A 22470-nucleotide genomic window follows, 5' to 3' on the forward strand; every position below is an offset into this window, starting at 1 on the left:
TGAGCAGGAAAAATACATGATCTACGTAACATGTACATCTTGAATCCTATACGATTAGAAAACTACATAAACTTGCATCAAAGAATGTTTGACGCCAAACCAAAAACAAAGGAATTACAGAAGAGGGTTGAGTGTAAGGTGTGTGCATTGCTTCGATGCAGAGACCGGGGTGCCATTCCACCCTACCGAAAAAGAGAGGTTTTATTGAATGATCCCTGTGGAATGTTCTGAAGGGATTATGATCATGTCCTACATAAGAAATTTGTAAGGATCGAAACCTTCATAAATACTTTGAATCAGAGGATCACATTTTTCATAGGAAAACTCACATCCACTTCAACCTGCTGGGACAAATAATCCTATGCTTTTCCTATAATCATGAAGTATTAGTTGAATATTTAATGACATTCTGATTATGTGTTTTCCGCTAAACATACATTTCAAAATTTCTGCAAATCAAAGAGGATATGAGAAGTAGAAAACCACTATACAATTAAGGTCTAACCTACTTTGCAATTTTACTTCTTCACGGCTTCTCTCGTGTATCATTTTGATATGTGTATACTCTCCAAACACAACTTCGATCTATATTGGTGCTTCTTGAAATGTATTTTTAGAACATGCATCAAGAAAATTTACAGAAGTTGTTACGAAAAACAGAACCATATAGTTTATGTGAAATCAAGGGTGACATATCTTGAATGGAGGGAGGAGGTGAATACAGCAACAATTAGTTTCTCGTATCACATTTTCTACGTGTGGATTACTAGTAATCCATATACGACCATTCATATTTTTACCCCCTTGTATTTTCTACTAATTAAGTGTATACCCTATTTGGATTTTTGCTGCAATTTAATGCTCACATCGATAGGAAGCTGTTGCATATCCTACAAAGGATTGCATTGGAAATGGAAGATGTAGCATTCATTCATGTGAAGCTAGATGGACTACCTGAGCTATTGTCCGACACAAGCTATCATGAGACTAGTCACAATGCATAGTATCATATAGAAGTATCATGCGTATGATACTACTACATGTTACTATCTCCACAATGCATGGTATCATATACTAGTATCATAGTCTCTATATATTAATTATTTTGTAGAATCTCAATGCAAATATATGTACAGGATTTACTTGACATTAATTTTTCTAGTAGTATGTGCTATGATACAGTATCTACCTATGATACTAGTACACTCTCTCTCGTCCTTAATTACACTGCCACATCAGTATTTTGCATGCATGGAATGCATGATACTACCTATGATACTCCCATTGTGGGTAGTCTGACATATTAGTTGGCACGCAGCGCGCTAGTACTACTGCTAGCTAGGTCGACGCAGTGCTACTGCCGAAGAAATTTGAGGCAGCCAAGGGCTCTTGCTAGTCAGGCAGGCCAGATCATACTGCCAATCGATCGATCTACAAACAAACTGCAAATCGATCGATCTAGAAGTTCCTAAGAATATCGCAAGGAGATCCACGAAACTAATGAACAGCAAACACATGCATCGGATCGATCTACAAAGAGTGGACCAAAACAAACAAAGAGGGATAAACTTGTGGTGTTTGCCATATGAAGGGACACATCAATAATACGATCGGAAATACAAAGGATCAATAACATAGCACATAACATAACGTTGCATGACATACTTTAGCAATCAGCAGCAGCTATCGTCTCTGTCTTGCATAAATAGATCACCCTAGAAAGAACACACGGACGTCGATTCGGACCAAGTTGCTTGATTCCCCATGGCCATGGCAGCGTACGAAGAAGAGGCAGCACGAGTTGTGGAGGAAGAAGATATGGGGAGAAGATGGGTCGAGCTAGAAGGAGATCAGGTGCAGCGATCTGATGATGGCTTCTTGACTCACATGACGAGTACCGGAAGAACCCAACAACCAAATCATCATGATGCACCTTCTCTCTCTAACACCTCACCCTCTGGCCGCCTATGTCTTCTCTCTCCTCCGTCCCCCCCTCGTACACCAGCACAGACCTCTCTCTCTCTCTCTTCATGAACTATAGCTCCCCCGGCCTCTTCTTCCTGGAAGTAGGTAGCACTGAAGAGAAGCGGTGGTGGTGGTGGTGGTGGTGGTGATGATGGCGAAGGGCCCAAGGAGCTCGAGGCAGCATGATTGCTTCTTGGAAGTAGGGGGAGGAGGACGAGAGGCTCCTCGCATCACATGGTGTGGAATGATGAAGGCCATCGACACAAGCCACACACGTCCTTTCTTGGTTTCTTGAGCTTTTGATCTTCTTTCCAGGGGTCTCCCTCCCCCTCTCTCTCTCTCTCTCCACTCTTCTCCCCTGATGTGATTGTGACGGTAGTGGATACCGGATGGTGGTGATGAAGTCTGGCTATAGTCTACAAGGTTTTAGGGCATTTTAAGGCCTGTCAATAGCTTGGCCATCCCTTGGTTCCCTTGGGAGCTGGGACCAGATAAAAACAACACAAAACAAAAAGGCCAAATATGGAGTGCTCCATCTATTTCAAAGAATATGAAGTTTTTTTTAAAAAAAATAAAGCCAAGTAAAGTTTTCCAAACTTTTAGAAGAAACTACCAAAAACTATATTTTTCATAAATATTATATAACAATATATTTCATATTATACCCAACAATATAAATTTTGTATTTTACACGCTAAAGATTTATTCTAAAAACTTGTTCAAAGTTTACATAGTTTGGTTTTTGTTCTAAAAAAAGTACGGCTCATTCATTGGAACGAAGGTAGTACGAGGTATTCTAGGTCACTTTTTCAATTTTTTTATTTTTGAAGTTGCATAGCTAAGCTGTATTTGGAGTACAACCGAAGAAGTTTGATGCAAAACATACAAAAGTATGGCCTAAACAATTTGAGATTTTCAAAAGTAGTAAGCTAAAAAAAGTAGCGAAGAAAAGTAACCATTTTCATTTTTTTTTAAGAATAGACAACACAGATTTAGTAGTATGGGAGAGAGAAAGAAGGGGTAGGTGGGAATTTGAGTTGGTGGATGATTCTCACACGAGACTAATTAGGGTTTGTTCAGGAATATGGATCTTGTGCCCTCTAGCCACTATTGAAATAATCTTACCTAATCAGTCTAGCTAGTTTTTTGGTCGGGTCCGGTTTGGACATATGCAATCTGTGTGCTTGTTCAAGTCATAGTCATATACGTGTTAGGTTTAGAGTCGATCATCTAGTTAATTAGGAAGTATTTCGCGTATGTGTTTGCTTGGCTGAGATCAAGTCGGTCATATACTGGAGTCGGGTTCTGGTTCAGAGTAGTACTAGGTTATCTAGTACGTGTAGGTGTAGGTCAGGTGTTGAGTCGGTTATCCGTCCGTGTATATATACACGTGAGGTCTTACCAGATTGTATCGTGAGGAGAGTTGAGAAAACAGAAAAGAGAAATAATAAAGAGGGATTAGAGGGTGCGATACGCACCCTTGGCGATAAACTTTGTGTTCGCGTGTGTTTGTCCAGTTTGATGTGATTGATCCGTGGGTGAATCCCAACAATTGGTATCAGAGCGAGGTCGTAGTTTTGAAGCTACGCTTGCCCCGGGGAGGCGACCCGTACTAGCGCCTCGGGGTGGGCGATCGTCGTTCGGTGGAACGACAAGGAGGAGACGGTGGAGAGTTGTCGTCACAAGGTGGTGGAGCTGCGGATGATCGTGGATGGGACAGGTGGTGCCGAGGTGCGGTGCCGGGAGTCTCGTCAAGATTGTCTTCGGAGGAGTCGGATGAGTGAAGGAGTCAAGTGTGTGCACGGTAGCACGTGCGGTCTGTATCGTGTCAGTGAGTCATCGTCGTTGTGTCCAAGTGCTCGTCTCCGTGATGATTTGTTGCAGTTGAAGCGTGTCAAGTGTGTGAGGTGTGCACGGTGTTCCGTGAGTTATGTCCATGTCCTCGTGGAGCGTCCTGGTTGCGGCCAGCAGGGTTCGGTGCGATGCCGAAGGCGGACGGTGGTAGGGAAAGCTACCGTAAAGCGAGGAGATGTGTGCGCAGTAGGAGGAGAAACTATTGCAAGCAAGTACAAGAGGAGTATGGTGCGAACCGAGTGTGAGGATGCCAGCAATAGCGGTGGCACATAGGTGCGAACCGAGTGCGGCAGGGGCCGATCAATGGCGGTGGCAAAGCATAGCAGAGCAGAGGTGCGCTGCATGTTTCCTGCGGGTCATACTGACTGTACGGACATGACAATGAAGAAAGGTGACATGAAGCTGCGAGAGTCGACATCAGGAGGAGTACGAGGATACAACAAAGTTACGATTAGGAGGAGATTGTTGAAATAATCTTACCTAATCAGTCTAGCTAGTTTTTTGGTCGGGTCCGGTTTGGACATATGCAATCTGTGTGCTTGTTCAAGTCATAGTCATATACGTGTTAGGTTTAGAGTCGATCATCTAGTTAATTAGGAAGTATTTCGCGTATGTGTTTGCTTGGCTGAGATCAAGTCGGTCATATACTGGAGTCGGGTTCAGGTTCAGAGTTGTACTAGGTTATCTAGTACCTGTAGGTGTAGGTCAGGTGTTGAGTCGGTTATCCGTCCGTGTATATATACACGTGAGGTCTTACCAGATTGTATCGTGAGGAGAGTTGAGAAAACAGAAAAGAGAAATAATAAAGAGGGATTAGAGGGTGCGATACGCACCCTTGGCGATAAACTTTGTGTTCGCGTGTGTTTGTCCAGTTTGATGTGATTGATCCGTGGGTGAATCCCAACAATTGGTATCAGAGCGAGGTCGTAGTTTTGAAGCTACGCTTGCCCCGGGGAGGCGACCCGTACTAGCGCCTCGGGGTGGGCGATCGTCGTTCGGTGGAACGACAAGGAGGAGACGGTGGAGAGTTGTCGTCACAAGGTGGTGGAGCTGCGGATGATTGTGGATGGGACAGGTGGTGCCGAGGTGCGGTGCCGGGAGTCTCGTCAAGATTGTCTTCGGAGGAGTCGGATGAGTGAAGGAGTCAAGTGTGTGCACGGTAGCACGTGCGGTCTGTATCGTGTCAGTGAGTCGTCGTCGTTATGTCCAAGTGCTCGTCTCCGTGATGATTTGTTGCAGTTGAAGCGTGTCAAGTGTGTGAGGTGTGCACGGTGTTCCGTGAGTTATGTCCATGTCCTCGTGGAGCGTCCTGGTTGCGGCCAGCAGGGTTCGGTGCGATGCCGAAGGCGGACGGTGGTAGGGAAAGCTACCGTAAAGCGAGGAGATGTGTGCGCAGTAGGAGGAGAAACTATTGCAAGCAAGTACAAGAGGAGTATGGTGCGAACCGAGTGTGAGGATGCCAGCAATAGCGGTGGCACATAGGTGCGAACCGAGTGCGGCAGGGGCCGATCAATGGCGGTGGCAAAGCATAGCAGAGCAGAGGTGCGCTGCATGTTTCCTGCGGGTCATACTGACTGTACGGACATGACAATGAAGAAAGGTGACATGAAGCTGCGAGAGTCGACATCAGGAGGAGTACGAGGATACAACAAAGTTAAGATTAGGAGGAGATTGTTGAAATAATCTTACCTAATCAGTCTAGCTAGTTTTTTGGTCGGGTCCGGTTTGGACATATGCAATCTGTGTGCTTGTTCAAGTCATAGTCATATACGTGTTAGGTTTAGAGTCGATCATCTAGTTAATTAGGAAGTATTTCGCGTATGTGTTTGCTTGGCTGAGATCAAGTCGGTCATATACTGGAGTCGGGTTCAGGTTCAGAGTAGTACTAGGTTATCTAGTACGTGTAGGTGTAGGTCAGGTGTTGAGTCGGTTATCCGTCCGTGTATATATACACGTGAGGTCTTACCAGATTGTATCGTGAGGAGAGTTGAGAAAACAGAAAAGAGAAATAATAAAGAGGGATTAGAGGGTGCGATACGCACCCTTGGCGATAAACTTTGTGTTCGCGTGTGTTTGTCCAGTTTGATGTGATTGATCCGTGGGTGAATCCCAACAATTGGTATCAGAGCGAGGTCGTAGTTTTGAAGCTACGCTTGCCCCGGGGAGGCGACCCGTACTAGCGCCTCGGGGTGGGCGATCGTCGTTCGGTGGAACGACAAGGAGGAGACGGTGGAGAGTTGTCGTCACAAGGTGGTGGAGCTGCGGATGATTGTGGATGGGACATGTGGTGCCGAGGTGCGGTGCCGGGAGTCTCGTCAAGATTGTCTTCGGAGGAGTCGGATGAGTGAAGGAGTCAAGTGTGTGCACGGTAGCACGTGCGGTCTGTATCGTGTCAGTGAGTCGTCGTCGTTGTGTCCAAGTGCTCGTCTCCGTGATGATTTGTTGCAGTTGAAGCGTGTCAAGTGTGTGAGGTGTGCACGGTGTTCCGTGAGTTATGTCCATGTCCTCGTGGAGCGTCCTGGTTGCGGCCAGCAGGGTTCGGTGCGATGCCGAAGGCGGACGGTGGTAGAGAAAGCTACCGTAAAGCGAGGAGATGTGTGCGCAGTAGGAGGAGAAACTATTGCAAGCAAGTACAAGAGGAGTATGGTGCGAACCGAGTGTGAGGATGCCAGCAATAGCGGTGGCACATAGGTGCGAACCGAGTGCGGCAGGGGCCGATCAATGGCGGTGGCAAAGCATAGCAGAGCAGAGGTGCGCTGCATGTTTCCTGCGGGTCATACTGACTGTACGGACATGACAATGAAGAAAGGTGACATGAAGCTGCGAGAGTCGACATCAGGAGGAGTACGAGGATACAACAAAGTTAAGATTAGGAGGAGATTGTTGAAATAATCTTACCTAATCAGTCTAGCTAGTTTTTTGGTCGGGTCCGGTTTGGACATATGCAATCTGTGTGCTTGTTCAAGTCATAGTCATATACGTGTTAGGTTTAGAGTCGATCATCTAGTTAATTAGGAAGTATTTCGCGTATGTGTTTACTTGGCTGAGATCAAGTCGGTCATATACTGGAGTCGGGTTCTGGTTCAGAGTAGTACTAGGTTATCTAGTACGTGTAGGTGTAGGTCAGGTGTTGAGTCGGTTATCCATCCGTGTATATATACACGTGAGGTCTTACCAGATTGTATCGTGAGGAGAGTTGAGAAAACAGAAAAGAGAAATAATAAAGAGGGATTAGAGGGTGCGATACGCACCCTTGGCGATAAACTTTGTGTTCGCGTGTATTTGTCCAGTTTGATGTGATTGATCCGTGGGTGAATCCCAACAATTGGTATCAGAGCGAGGTCGTAGTTTTGAAGCTACGCTTGCCCCGGGAAGGCGACCCGTACTAGCGCCTCGGGGTGGGCGATCGTCGTTCGGTGGAACGACAAGGAGGAGACGGTGGAGAGTTGTCGTCACAAGGTGGTGGAGCTGCGGATGATCGTGGATGGGACAGGTGGTGCCGAGGTGCGGTGCCGGGAGTCTCGTCAAGATTGTCTTCGGAGGAGTCGGATGAGTGAAGGAGTCAAGTGTGTGCACGGTAGCACGTGCGGTCTGTATCGTGTCAGTGAGTCGTCGTTGTTGTGTCCAAGTGCTCGTCTCCGTGATGATTTGTTGCAGTTGAAGCGTGTCAAGTGTGTGAGGTGTGCACGGTGTTCCGTGAGTTATGTCCATGTCCTCGTGGAGCGTCCTGGTTGCGGCCAGCAGGGTTCGGTGCGATGCCGAAGGCGGACGGTGGTAGGGAAAGCTACCGTAAAGCGAGGAGATGTGTGCGCAGTAGGAGGAGAAACTATTGCAAGCAAGTACAAGAGGAGTATGGTGCGAACCGAGTGTGAGGATGCCAGTAATAGCGGTGGCACATAGGTGCGAACCGAGTGCGGCAGGGGCCGATCAATGGCGGTGGCAAAGCATAGCAGAGCAGAGGTGCGCTGCATGTTTCCTGCGGGTCATACTGACTGTACGGACATGACAATGAAGAAAGGTGACATGAAGCTGCGCGAGTCGACATCAGGAGGAGTACGAGGATACAACAAAGTTAAGATTAGGAGGAGATTGTTGAAATAATCTTACCTAATCAGTCTAGCTAGTTTTTTGGTCGGGTCCGGTTTGGACATATGCAATCTGTGTGCTTGTTCAAGTCATAGTCATATACGTGTTAGGTTTAGAGTCGATCATCTAGTTAATTAGGAAGTATTTCGCGTATGTGTTTGCTTGGCTGAGATCAAGTCGGTCATATACTGGAGTCGGGTTACGGTTCGTAGTAGTACTAGGTTATCTAGTACGTGTAGGTGTAGGTCAGGTGTTGAGTCGGTTATCCGTCCGTGTATATATACACGTGAGGTCTTACCAGATTGTATCGTGAGGAGAGTTGAGAAAACAGAAAAGAGAAATAATAAAGAGGGATTAGAGGGTGCGATACGCACCCTTGGCGATAAACTTTGTGTTCGCGTGTGTTTGTCCAGTTTGATGTGATTGATCCGTGGGTGAATCCCAACAATTGGTATCAGAGCGAGGTCGTAGTTTTGAAGCTACGCTTGCCCCGGGGAGGCGACCCGTACTAGCGCCTCGGAGTGGGCGATCGTCGTTCGGTGGAACGACAAGGAGGAGACGGTGGAGAGTTGTCGTCACAAGGTGGTGGAGCTGCGGATGATCGTGGATGGGACAGGTGGTGCTGAGGTGCGGTGCCGGGAGTCTCGTCAAGATTGTCTTCGGAGGAGTCGGATGAGTGAAGGAGTCAAGTGTGTGCACGGTAGCACGTGCGGTCTGTATCGTGTCAGTGAGTCGTCGTCGTTGTGTCCAAGTGCTCGTCTCCGTGATGATTTGTTGCAGTTGAAGCGTGTCAAGTGTGTGAGGTGTGCACGGTGTTCCGTGAGTTATGTCCATGTCCTCGTGGAGCGTCCTGGTTGCGGCCAGCAGGGTTCGGTGCGATGCCGAAGGCGGACGGTGGTAGGGAAAGCTACCGTAAAGCGAGGAGATGTGTGCGCAGTAGGAGGAGAAACTATTGCAAGCAAGTACAAGAGGAGTATGGTGCGAACCGAGTGTGAGGATGCCAGCAATAGCGGTGGCACATAGGTGCGAACCGAGTGCGGCAGGGGCCGATCAATGGCGGTGACAAAGCATAGCAGAGCAGAGGTGCGCTGCATGTTTCCTGCGGGTCATACTGACTGTACGGACATGACAATGAAGAAAGGTGACATGAAGCTGCGAGAGTCGACATCAGGAGGAGTACGAGGATACAACAAAGTTAAGATTAGGAGGAGATTGTTGAAATAATCTTACCTAATCAGTCTAGCTAGTTTTTTGGTCGGGTCCGGTTTGGACATATGCAATCTGTGTGCTTGTTCAAGTCATAGTCATATACGTGTTAGGTTTAGAGTCGATCATCTAGTTAATTAGGAAGTATTTCGCGTATGTGTTTGCTTGGCTGAGATCAAGTCGGTCATATACTGGAGTCGGGTTCTGGTTCAGAGTAGTACTAGGTTGTCTAGTACGTGTAGGTGTAGGTCAGGTGTTGAGTCGGTTATCCGTCCGTGTATATATACACGTGAGGTCTTACCAGATTGTATCGTGAGGAGAGTTGAGAAAACAGAAAAGAGAAATAATAAAGAGGGATTAGAGGGTGCGATACGCACCCTTGGCGATAAACTTTGTGTTCGCGTGTGTTTGTCCAGTTTGATGTGATTGATCCGTGGGTGAATCCCAACAGCCACCTCTTTTTTAAAGAATGTCGGCATCATTTTTTTGTAATAACATTCTAAATTTGCGTCAATAAAGACTTAAATCTGGATGGCCGGATTGTACATCAACTTCTCTAACCAAGTGAGCTAGCCTCTATTGTCACCTCGTAGGGCCTCTTTGGACTGCAAGAACGAGAAAATGCTAGAGTATGGAAAACTTAGAAATTCAAAAAAGATAATACAAGATTGCTGGTCATAGAGCTACCAAAACATCAGAAAACTCCAAAACTAGTCATGTTGGTGAAGCACTGGAAAAATACATCGATCGCACTCAAATGAGTGTAAAATGTATCTCCACCGACGATATTAATTGAAGTTCTCTGTCCTTTGAACCGGTCCCTATTGAAAAAAGTGAGAGTTGAAGTTAAAGACAGATGTGAACCATATAAGAAGTTAATCTAGGAAAGTGCTTGCCTCCTTGGTGATGCTCATCTTTTGGGAGATTTGAAAAGAGAGAAATGCACGAGCCATCTGTGAAAACTAAGAGAAAAAACCAGTGATCCTGCCACAAATTACACGTCATCGGTGACATGGCTTGCGCCTGCGTCATGCACCTTTCTTCCCCTTTTCTTGCGGCAGGGTTGAGTATTGAATATAAATATAGTGTCTAGCTCTTTTTCATTGATTTAGACTTTCGGAAACTTGGATATTGCATCAATCCTTTATACTAGTATTGAAGTCATGAGGTTCCCAGTTCACGCAATAATAATAATAAAAAAACGGCCTACACCAAACTCATACTAAGAACTAAATTAGCCTAGGCATGAGAGGAGCCCAATGCTGCCTTTAGGTGCATGAATTAAACCAGCATCAAATTCTTGGTGACGATGCTAGACAGAAAGCACACACTGACTGAACTGTCCAAAAAAAGGAAGGAAAAAAGGCTGTCAACCTCAGCTTGCATGGCCCTACACTGATGCTGAAAGATCTTCAGTGATCTTTGAATTTACAGTGGCATGCTTGTGCGCGTCACAGCTGATGACAGTCACTTCGACATATATCTATACATTTTCCGGAGGGCAATCGATAGAGGTGACTCATTCGTACGCTCCAGACAGGCGCATCGTGTAGGAATGCCGGAATGGACCGATGCTCTGTGTAATAATTTGGGGGATAGATGCTCCCTGAAGCGAAAACAATCGATGGACACACGACATCTCGGTCCTGTCACCTGTAAACTCGGGGTGTCGGGGCAGCGTTTCGCTCATTTTACCATGTGGATTTCTGATGACGAGCTGCTCTTGCATCATGCTGTGTTCCGTGTCCACTTGTCAAGCGACTGACTGACGAACCACTTGCAATGAGAGGGGTAGAAACGGAACGAGATCGAGTTGTTCGTATGTATTTTTACAGGAAGCGGAAGTTAAAATGTGCAGGTGAAGCACGGGCTTGAAAGGCTGAAGCACAAAGTGTGCGAGCATGAGCGTGTGGATTCCCTGTAGCTTTTCAGGATAAAGTGTGCGTGCCAAACAAAGCGCTAGTTCTGCGGGCGCTCAGCTCAGGTGCATGTGCAGTCTTTTTAGAAGTTTTTCTCGTCTCTTTTCCCGCATCCAAGATTCCGAGCCTACATGTCGGGGCCAGGTAAAGCAAACCCTACGTACCCGTACTTTAACTCCCGTTAAGCTCGCAGGCTTGGCCAAAAGGGGCGGCTTTGTCCTCTTGCAACGGGTAAAGCTGGATTTTGTAATATGGGCATAGGGCGACGCGGTCTAAAAATACGTTCGGACTCTGCTTCAGCGAAGCGACGTATACTGATCGAGCCGTCCGCGGAGACGCAAACACGGTGCAAATATGTGGCACGTTTGCGTCTAGACGTTGCGAGCATCCGCTCGCTTCTCCCACAGCCCGCCTGGCAGCGACCCTGACTCGAGCCGGCATGAATGTAAGCACAACAACTGCCGGGAAGGGCAAACGCCGGAGTGGCAATCGTGTCGATCGACGCGCGAACCGCCGCGGAAGAGCAACCGCAGCCCTCTTCGGTATCTGCGCCTCCATTAATCCCCGCTCAATAAGACCCATGCGTTTGCGCTCAGGATCTCCAACCGGCCTGTAACATTCATCTCTACGAGCCTTAGCAACCTATCTTTGCCATCGGACACCGATAGCGAGGGGAAGTCGCCGGGATGGCGCCATTGGTGGGATAGAGCTACCACGTCAAGCAGCTCTAGCTTCCCGCCGACGGACGTCGAGGATGAGGAGGGGGACGCCGTTGCCCACGACGGCCAGGATGAGGAGGAAAAGGAAGAGGATGAAGATGCAAAGTGGAGACGGCTGGAGGCGGAGAAGGCGGCGGCGGCAAAGAAAGAGGTAAGGGCCCAGGCGCGGGCACAGAGGCAGCATGCGTTCACGGACGACGACGAAGACCCTAGTGACTCGTCGGAGGGGGACACAAGCTCGTCGGACGCCTCGACCAACACTACCTCTTCCAAAGAGGTGACCAGCAAGAAGCGTGTCTGTGAAGAAGAAGAAGAAGAAAACGCAGGAAACGCGTCCGTAAAGAAGAAGTATAGTTTGTTTACATCATGGTGAACATTTTAATGCTTGAACATATTATTTGGCAGTTTTTATGTTTAGTTTATTTTAACATGTTGCACTGCCTACTTTAAAACCTCTATTCTGCCTGGAAATATCATAGTGAACATTTTTTTCTCTACTTTCTTTTAACATGTTGCATTACTTAGTTTAATTTCGCACATTAAACATAGAAACTTGGTGGAATCTTAGATTGTTTTAAGTAGCTATAAATAGAAAACATACTGGCCTCGTCGGACGAAATGCGTCGACCCACTAGGGCTGCCCCCGACGCAAACGGACATTGTTGGTCTGGCGATCATTTCGGCATCTGCGGGCCGACGCAAACGGACGCAGCCGTCCGATTTGCGTCGCCCCATTAGAGATGCAGTAAGGGTTGGAAAGGCCAAAGCCGCGCTCTTCGCTCTTTTTTTGCAATAGGTTCTGCCGTGATTCGTGTAAAAAAATCATTACAAATTGTCGGAATTTTAAAGAAGGTATCTTGTCGGCATGAATTTCTATGTTCTTATTATCTGCTATGACCAAACACACTTTGATGCTTATTTTCACCTTTTTTCGGTTGATGTTTTCTTTCTATGGATAGAATGGGCCCTAACATACAAAGCGCTCTATTTTTCTTATAAGATATAATAGGGAAATCTTGAGTTCTGACCATTTTCGTAAAAGTATCGTGCCAACCTTATACTCCAATCAGGTCGATGGTTTTGCTTTACCTGACAGACTATCAATATTAGCCCGTGAACCGAATGACCAGCGATCAGATAAAGCCTACAATCAGAGGCCGCATCTATTCGAATCTAGTGCTATCACAATTCGCTTCTAGTCGAATTCACAGCCTGCGGAGGACAAGAGCTCGTGCATTTGAGAAATCTGTCACTATGAACAACAGGACTTGGTGTCGGTAGTGCTGAAACAAATCAGCAAACATATCATTGCCTTTTGTCATGGCATCTTTACCTGTGCCATCAGTAAAAGCCAACGGGACAAATGATAGGAGAAAAGGGGTTCCCTCAGTCACTTGCATATTTTGCTGGATTCCAGCATCTGCAGCTAGTTGTTGTTTTTCTGTCGGATTGTACCTGCTGAGAGTTTTAGTGACATCTGATTTGGGTTAGGGAAAAATTTGTTCAGAATGTATTCTCAGAAGTATAAGATTTACACGTAGGGAGATGAGAATAAGGGGTTGATAGAAACAATGTTGGTCTGTATCTCCACAGCCTATGAGGCTCAGCTGGACCTGCATAAAAAAGAGAGGGCAAACAAATCAAAAGTTCAGTCGATGCATCATAAAGATACAATTTTAAATTTGCAAATAAACAAGATCACCACTATTGTAGCACAGCATAGTTCCACACCTTGCTTATGTGCAGCTTCACAGTGCACGATCTGCCACACACGAATTTTCTCCAATACAGACCACATGTGGAGATTGTATATTTCTTCTAGAAATACATCTGTAGAGATATTGTCGAGGATCCAGGCCCAGCTACTGTGATTCACCAGGGTGCAATCCACATTCTAATCTAATGGCTTCCAGAAGCTGTGGTGATATCACCTCCTTTTCTCCCTCAACTGTACTGTCTTCCTTGGAGCTTTTCTGTGACATTTCTGCTCCCCAACCTCTGTACAAAATCACTTTGTTTGGTTCTCGCGAGACTAGAACCGATCCAGTTGCCTCCTGTTTCCATTGGACAGCGAAAAAGCTTGGATTAGTCAGAATACTTAGGATCTAGCTACACTCTGGTGTAGATTACAAACCTCTAGTTCTGATATCAGCTGTTGAACTGGAGTACCATCCGCTCTGTTCTTAATATTCACAATAGCAAGAGGATGCTTTTTGAAATGTGTTCGGATTGTTGTTGCAACTCCCGTGATGACATTGTTCCTCCCTATGACAGGAATCCGATGATCACACTATTAATATGAAGTTGGTGTAAGCAATAGAAGAGAAAAGAATAAGAAGATACCAATGGCAAGTACTGGTCGCTTCTTCATTTGCAGAGCTTGCTTCCTTAGCACAAGCCTTTCTCGATTTGTAAGTGGTGCAGCTCTGGAAGATAAGTGAGGAGTACATCTCTGATCCATAACAGTCTCATCCAGTGCCTGGGAAGGGCCAAGGGTTTTGGCATCTTTGAAATCGCCTTCACTACCACTGTCTGAATGGTACGCGACAGGAAAGCTCAGCCGTTTTTGCTGCAACAGCCATTCATCAGCATCAGCGGAGAACCAAAAAAAAAGTTAACTATTCGGTGGGCAGATAACACTAACAAACTCACATATTTGATCAGATTATCTGATGAAGCTGTACTTGAACTCTCATTCGGGTATGGCCTTGAAGCCTCAGAGGAATCATCTTTAAGCACGTTCAAACATAATTTCTGCAAATACCATGTGCAGTATGCACATTAGTTCATCATAAATCATTTAAAAAATCGCAAACTACAAAGTAGAGTTTTCCATAAGGGTAACTATAAACCTGTGTATCATCCAATGGAACTCCAGACCTGGTTAAATTCAAGGCTCTATCTGTTCCATCTGAAGTGCACTCCTCACCCTCTGGCTCGAAAAACTCAAGAGCAACTTCAGGCACTTCCTTGACCATGCATATTAACATAAATAGATATTCAGGCACATGATGGGACATAATACTAGGCTGCAATGGAACTACATTCAAGTTCTCAAAATGTTTACTTCACTCGTCTCCTCTAATGTTCGAGAGTTGTTGCTGAGATCATGCATGCCTTTGTTCTCATGGCCTTTGTTCACCTGATTAAACAATCACAGGATGAAACTCCGCTTGCTAAAAAGAATGTGTCAAAGTTTCAGGGACTAAAACTCACCATCTGACCCCTCAAGTAGTCGATGTTCTTTGATAGATTAAGCACGTGAAGCTTCAAGGACTAAAATAAACAAAGTATATTATTTCAGTCTGAAAATAAACCTTGCGCGAGAAGACCATCACAAACAAGTGCATTTAAGTTTCACCTTGCGGCGCTGAAGCTCCACGGAACGCTTCAGAGCATCTTTCTTATTCAACAAAGATTTTGGCCTAAGAGTTGACGGCCTCTGGTAGTTCTTCCCTCGATACATTATAATTGCATGTCCTTTGCTCACTCTCTCCACTGCCACCAAAATACCACCACTCTCAGCTTCTAGAGTTCGAGCAGCATATTTCACATCTTCCATGCTGTGTTCTTTACATATAAGCTTGACAAGTTCTCGATACTTCCAATGAAGGTGCATATTTTCAATTGTTCCATCAAAAACTCCTCTCCTTCCTGCAAGTCAATTGAAAACAACAATATTAGAAGAGATAAATGTAAGATATATATGCATGAGGTTTTTATGGAAACCTTGCCCTAGCTACCTAATGCACACCTTCTTTAAAAAGATCACAACAATCTGTGCTGTCTATCTAGTCATACACATTACATTAAGGACCAGGATATCAGATTATTCTTGAGAACCAGTATTGTAGACTATCATTATCGTTACCGCAGGTTGTGCAAGTTGAGTAACGAATACTATAAATGGTCCTTTGGTGTGGGCGAGAGCTGGGTCGTTATGCTGGATGATTACAAAAGTAACACTGATGTGATGGATAGGTGTTAGATGGTAGACAATGACATTTTTTTTCAAGATGAGTCGCATCAGATGACAGAAATTCAAATTTGGGCACTTCAAGGAGCATAAAGCCACATAGGATTCATCATGTTAACATGAGAACTGCAACCCTACGACACTTGTAGGAAAATATTACACGTATCTTTCATTAAACTCATATAAAACAATGTGCTCAGAACGGATGTGCGCAGTGTACAGGACGGTTGAGAAGAATAATCACCTAGCAACAGAAATGGTTTCATCTGCAAACCAACTTTCCTCAACATGTACCTCTCCTCCTCTGAGATGGATTCTCTTGTTTCAGCTATTGAAGGCTGAGATGCCTTTTCTAGCTCTTCAAGAAGTTTTTCAGCCTTCACTTTCTCTGCTAGAGCCTGAATAATATGTTTACATCTATTATGTGACTGGATTTTTTTTTAAAGAAGAACTCAAAATTACCAAAAGATGGCAACTGTTAAATTACTGAAAATATACCTGGGACAATCTGGTCTCCACATTATGGGGAACTGTATTTGGAGATTCTGTTTTATACTCTGTACCAGATGTTTCCACTACATTCTTCTCTTCATAGCATTCGTGCCTGTGTACTGAGGCATCACTAGCCATCTTCAGTTCAGAAGCATCTTGAGTAGGTAGGCTTTCTTCAATTTCAGGCTTAAGCTTGCTGATTGTGGAATTGTCGTGCTTTCTGCGTTTTTCTATTGCGAGAGAGACGGCTGGGGGGAGAAAATCTTTTCCTCTGTACAGTACAATTGACTCGTTATCCCTTGCCAAAAGAGTCCCACCGGTCAAGTCCTGCAAAATTAAAAACACAACAGCAAAATTTATAATAGTAATATAGGATGAAGCTTATAGTGAATGATGTCTTCGTAATGGAAATTCAAGAGTATAGTAGAGAAAAGTAAAGTTCAAAGGGCTTACAAAGGTTTTGATGAGGGACAAATAAACATTACAAGCAAATAGCCATTGGTTTACTTGTACTTTCTGACACCTAGATAACTTAGTCCTGAAGTTAGATTTTTTAAGTAGCATGAGAGCATACTTTCCTTAGCTCATGAGTAGTACTAATAAAATCTCATATACAAAGGTACTCCCTGCCTATCAATAGAAGAATAGAACATATTTCTATATCAAACTTTTAGACCGTGGAGTAGACTGTGTTATCAGTTCTTTGGATTAAACTCGTTCTTCTCTTTTTGTTGTTCGCGGGTCGAACCAGGAAAGAATGCTCATAAGTGTTAGTTTTTTAACCGAATGCATACAACATTTTAGTTCTAACAGTCGGTTTCAACTGGTTGGAAAAACATCAACGAAAACGCCCCTATTCAACATTTTTTATGTCCACTTTGTAGCAGTGAAGTATGAGTTGTTCCTCTACAGTCCACAGCATTATTCTGACTCAGATTTGGATTATCAGAAACGCAAAGCTAAAGTAATTTGCCTAATGTCCGATCTCATATATCAAGGTGATGAGCAGACAGCCGCTGGCTAGTCAGACTGGTATAGCAGCCATAACTTGCGGCTAATTGTTGTCATTTGAGCACAGCTAATAACACATTAGGTGGGTTTATTTTTGGATTTTCTGGGGCTTGATCCCCAGCCTCTTGGTAACTTGTCAGCTGACCTCTTAAGTTGATTACAATGATAATCAACTGCTCCCCGTGGAAGAAAAAATAATCTACCATAAACATGAACTTGTTAAGTTTCCTCAGATTAGAAAAAGTAAAGTTTACACACGTAGGAGTCCTAAGCTGTAGCAGTTTAACTTTAAGAAAATCAAGGAAGACTGTACAGGAGGTCCTGACAGCAAGTTCATTACAAGGGGATTTACAAATTGTCTGCACTAGGTAAGAATCACCACTAGAGTTAGGCTATAAATAAAAGTAGACTAAAACAGAAAGTCAATCCAGGTTAGCAAGGGAGGCCTGACCTCCTCTTTGAGCCTGCACGTTGCAATTTTACCATCGAGAGACGGAAAGCTTGAGAAGACGCATTGCGAGATTCGATTTGATACGATCCATCAAGAGGGACAAGTCTCATATGTGAGGACAAGTACGATGGATGGTAAGACCAAGATGTGATACATCATGAAGGAGAAGTCATACAGTCAAAAAACAAAGGAAGTGACCAAGCAGAGGATTGATTTGATCAACTTAATATGGATCCGAAGGTCCAAGTTAGACAATCATGAATGATTACGCATTTCATGACACCATATTAGATGGCACATATGATGTCAAGGATGCGCATTACGTCAATTATGATGGAACACGGATAAACATCTTACATCTTTTTTTCAGCAGGGGAAACATCGAGATTTTACTCCTGAATAACAGGGTTACAGTCAGCTAACATTTCACAAGCTAAAGCTACAGTGCTATCAAACTACTGTATTACTACAAAATAAGTGCTAGACAACATGAAATGCAATGTATAACTTGAATACAGTACCTACCTTTAATTCCTCGGAGACGAGCTCACTATCAATGCAGCGTGAACCTCTCTTCATCGCAATTTTTGCTACCTCACATCTCTCCCACAACTTGATCATGGATGCAGCTAATCCTTGAAGGTTACTGCTTCTTCCTACACGGTAGAAAACAGGAAAGTTCATAACAGCAATCCACATCAAACGTAAACCAAGATGATAGAAATTTACCAAACATTACCAAGTGCGTAGTGGTAAGGCAACGGACGAGCTAGTCTTCTGAGGATAGTCATTTCTCTATCTGTTAGCTTGGGTGGTACACCTGAAGGAAGGAGACGGAAAGGCCTACGGAATCCAGGAACCATAGCTGGCAACAAATCAGCATCCACTGGAAGGGGGTCATACCCCCACCAATCAGAAAACCGTGGACCCAGCCCATCTAATAATTTGTCATCTTCCTCTGCAAGCTTGACCTCCCCGGGCAACTGCAACCGAAACTTATTCGGAGAACCAACACCAGTAACTAAGGTAGGCCTACCTGAAGGCCTGACCTCGCTAGGACGATCGGCATTAGTGCTTGTATGAAATCTTGCATGCTGTTTGTTTGCAGCTCCATCATTGTTTTTCGCTGTTGGTCTAAAGCCTAAATCTACCTTCTGCCTGTGAACAACAGGCCCTTTAGAGGATAAGGTGGGATGATTTGCATCTTTCTCTCTAATGATGCTCTGCAGCACAGATACGTTACCATGATTCCCGTGCTCCTCTCCTATACTCCTCTGTTCTCCATATACTATACCAAAATTATCGCCCTCCTCATCTTCGTAATCAACACTATCATCTTCAGCATGATTCCCAGCATCCTCTTCACTTCTACATTGTTCTGCGGATGCTATACCAAGATCTCCATCAGGACTGCTCTGCTCTGATGATTCATCCTTGAGACGATCATCCAATTTTTGCTGGCCATGGAAATAAGGATACTGGTAGTTGGCTCCTCTGTACAGTATGATGGTGCTTCCAGATCTCCAAATGACTAGGCCTCCGGTTTTCCTCTGTAAGCGAAAAACGCAGAGCATGAAACAGCCAGTTGAACAGCATTGAGACGACATACAACATTTCTCTTGTTACAGATATTTGTTTGTTTGTCAGATGAAACATACAATGCAGAAACAATAAGTATTAAGTTATTTGAGCAGCATTTCGTCATGACATTCTGCATATTTCCCCTTGCTAGAAGTTTCGCATGAAGAGCGTGCAATCATGTATACACACAGTATCTTATCCTATCACAGTGTGGGAAGGCAAATATACTAACATACAGTGGCATTCGAGATAAAGTACTAGCACTATTCTCAGTATTCTGCCTTGCAGCATCCACATTTTCTCAACGCAGAGCATTAAACTGCGAGTTGAACAGCATTCAGATGACATACAACATTTCTCTTGTTACAGATATTTGTTTGTTTGTTTGTCAGATGAAACATATAATGCAGAATATTTCAAAAAAAATGCAGAAACAATAAGTACAAAGTTATTTGAGCAGCATTTTGTCCTTACATTCTGCACATCCCCCTTGCTAGAAGTTTCACATGAAGAGTGCGCAAGCATTTATACGGAGTACATGAAGTGTGGAAAGGCAAGTAGTACTAATAACATACAGTGGCATTCAACATAAAGTCCTATTCTCAGTATTCCGCCTTCCAGCATCCAATTATTCTCAACGTGTTAATACTAATGGAAAACACATACTAGCACGGTTCCACGGGGCTGGTGGTGCTCACCTCGAGTATCTGGTGGGTGCGCCTCATGTTCATGGCGGAGATGTCGTCGCACCTGATCTTAACGAGCTCGACGTTGCGCCACCTCTCATGTATCCCGTTGACGACCCCCTCCGTGACGCCCGGCTTCCCGACCTTGAGCCGCCTCCGCAGCCGGATGCCGACCCCCTGCAGCCGCCGCAGCTCGTCCCGCGGCAGCGTGAGCTCCGCCGCGGACGGCGGGGCCGCCGCCGCATCCCTGCGGCCGCGCCGCGCTGCGTCCGCCTCGCCGTCGCCCGTGGCCCAGCTCGGGTCGAGCGTGGAGCCGACGCGGTGGCGGGGGAGCTGGGTCGGGGTGGGCACGAAGATCTCCCCGGGGGACGGGGCGTTCGGGGCCGGGGCCGGGGATGGGGCCGGAGCGGGGGAGGTTTCGAGGTAGCCGAGGCTGCGGAGCTTGTCGGAGATGCGGCGGAGCGCGGACTTGGCGAGGAGCTCCGGCTCTGCGGGGGCCGAGGCGCGGATGGGAGGCGGGCGGGAGCGGCCGTGGCGGGGCTTGGAGGTGGCGACGGGGAGCGATAGGAGGAGAGGGGAGAATTGGAGGAGCATTTGGGCGGGGCGGGGTTGGAGTTGGGAACCGATGGAGAAGAAGGGGGTTTAACTTAGCCGTGGGGCTGGAGGATAAGGCGTTGGGAGGTGGCAGGGAAGAAAGGCAGGGTCGCTGCTCTGTAGACTGTAGGTGTGTAAATGGATATAATAATTTTCGCGTGCAAATCGATCTGAATTTGATTTAGGTATCTATATCTGAGTTTAAAAAAATTCAAGGATATCCGATATCGAAGTGGTTCTTCAAATACGATATAAGATATGGTATAGCAAATAACATGCGAAAATAGATATCCAAAATTTTATTTGGATAAAGGTTTTAAATCGGATAATTTGAATTTTGGGTCCAAAGCCATTGCCAATCTTACAAGGTTAGTGATTATTGAGTTACCAAATTCTTTTGGAGAGCATGTTTAGCTCTAAATTTCTATCAATGCTTGAGTTTTAATATATTGTGTCTTTTTTTTTTCTTAACTACACAGGACTGAAAGTTTAAATCTCTCTCAAAATTTGTAAGGACAATAACTATCTACCAATGAGAGCATATATCCGACTGTTTTTGTTTTCAGTCCGAATCCGTCCCATTTTGATTTGAATCCGTAGTCTGGATATCCGCATTCGAATCTAAAACCTTTCAAAATCTGCTCCGATTTGAATCGAAGAAAAATATATGGTAAATAATATGGTACGAATAAAATCCAATCAAATCCGTTTACACCCCTACTGCTCCGAGATTGGTGCTGCTGATTGGGGTACAACAACTAGCACGTACCTCAAAAATGTTTACCGCCAAATCTATTTGCCATAAATCAAGGTATGCATGGCTTTGCCCACCGGAAACGATTTCTTAAGTAAACCCGAATATTTGTGATTTTAGATAACCCATGCATACGGAGACTTGCCACACATTTGAATTACACAAAATAGATTTTTCATCGGAAAGAGGTCTACGAATATTTTTAGGAAAAACATGGACGTTCGCATGATTATTTGGCAAAGAAAAATAGAGTCTGTTATAAGAAATTAATCAGTCAGTTGAATATTCGGGAACATTAATTTAATCATTTTATTTTTTTTCTTATTTTCTTAGTAGTCTTAGATTTTGCATTTTTTATGAGCCTCATTTTGAGGAATTTATAGAACAATGAATTAACGATATGCGCTCAGGAAAAGATCTCATGATAGTTGATATGGACCCTCAACACCCATCAATGCATGGTGTTCTTCGACTGGTCATTACTCTCAGTGGTGAAAATGTTATTGATTGTGAACCCATATTAGGCTATGTACACAGGAACGGAAAAAATCGAAACAACAGTTTTCAATACCCAACATTATCCCGATGAGAACATGAGTAGCATTCGTATTGGATATATCGTGCTTCACAAGAAGAAGTAGTCGAGTAGGTGTGAAATAAATTTGAAATTGTATCATGGTGTTTGAAATTTTTTTCAGCCATATTGTTTTGTAAATTGAAAGTGGGTCATCGTACTTTAATTGTTATTTGAGCTATATCTATTAAAGTTTGAATAAGTGTACATTATTTGATGCAGGTATCCGGAAGGATCGCTCGGAAGTTTTGGATGAAATCTACAATTTTCTGTCCTCGGAAAACAATGTGCTTGGTAGTGAGAAGCAATTAGCCTAGAGGTTTTGGATCTAATAGAACACCCTCTAAAAGAGTGGGACGAAAGATTGATAAGTCCCATTTTGGAGTTTCATGTCAACTTCGCTCGAAAGTTCTGGCATATAGCGTGGGTACTACTAATATGGACATAAAGGTGTGTAAAGGTTTTTTTGCCAGCTCTCTCATTCTTACTTGTTTGGAGGTACCGGGGCGGTTTTATCCGGTGGTTCTACGAGTGTAGGATATGTGGAGAAATAGAGAAAGATTTTGGATATTTTGTACTAGGAATCTTGCAAGCGTTCATTT

The 22470-nt window shown here is 44.7% G+C and overlaps 1 protein-coding gene and 1 long non-coding RNA gene across 2 annotated transcripts; both read right to left on the reverse strand.

The window, feature by feature from the left end:
* LOC139836135 (uncharacterized) lies at positions 1-2031 on the reverse strand. Its single transcript, XR_011752437.1, has 2 exons — positions 330-2031; positions 1-249 (listed from the first exon to the last, which is right to left on the reverse strand). It is a non-coding gene; the product is annotated as an uncharacterized lncRNA (long non-coding RNA).
* An 11087-nt stretch (positions 2032-13118) lies between these two features.
* Positions 13119-20602, reverse strand: LOC127335162 (CRM-domain containing factor CFM2, chloroplastic). Its single transcript, XM_051361754.2, has 14 exons — positions 19959-20602; positions 18419-19229; positions 18205-18335; positions 16224-16544; positions 15970-16123; positions 15111-15403; positions 14966-15025; positions 14817-14891; positions 14602-14718; positions 14402-14503; positions 14093-14318; positions 13884-14014; positions 13481-13803; positions 13119-13362 (listed from the first exon to the last, which is right to left on the reverse strand). Exons 1-13 carry the CDS (start codon positions 20538-20540, stop codon positions 13612-13614), a joined length of 3195 nt encoding a protein of 1064 aa, XP_051217714.1. The 5' UTR covers positions 20541-20602; the 3' UTR covers positions 13119-13362; positions 13481-13611.
* Between the last annotated feature and the right edge of the window lie 1868 nt (positions 20603-22470).

This window comes from Lolium perenne, chromosome 2 (assembly GCF_019359855.2).
Source record: "Lolium perenne isolate Kyuss_39 chromosome 2, Kyuss_2.0, whole genome shotgun sequence".
NCBI classification, from domain to species: Eukaryota; Viridiplantae; Streptophyta; class Magnoliopsida; order Poales; family Poaceae; genus Lolium; species Lolium perenne.

What these genes read in the sequence shown, in the direction of transcription:
- LOC127335162 (XM_051361754.2), bottom strand. Translation starts at nt 20,540, where the DNA reads ATGCTCCTCCAATTCTCCCCTCTCCTCCTATCGCTCCCCGTCGCCACC. An exon ending in GCACCCACCAGATACTCGAG is followed by an intron (nt 19,230 to 19,958) that starts GTGAGCACCACC and finishes TTTCGCTTACAG; the next exon opens with AGGAAAACCGGAGGCCTAGT. An exon ending in GCGACCAGTACTTGCCATTG is followed by an intron (nt 14,015 to 14,092) that starts GTATCTTCTTAT and finishes TTCCTGTCATAG; the next exon opens with GGAGGAACAATGTCATCACG.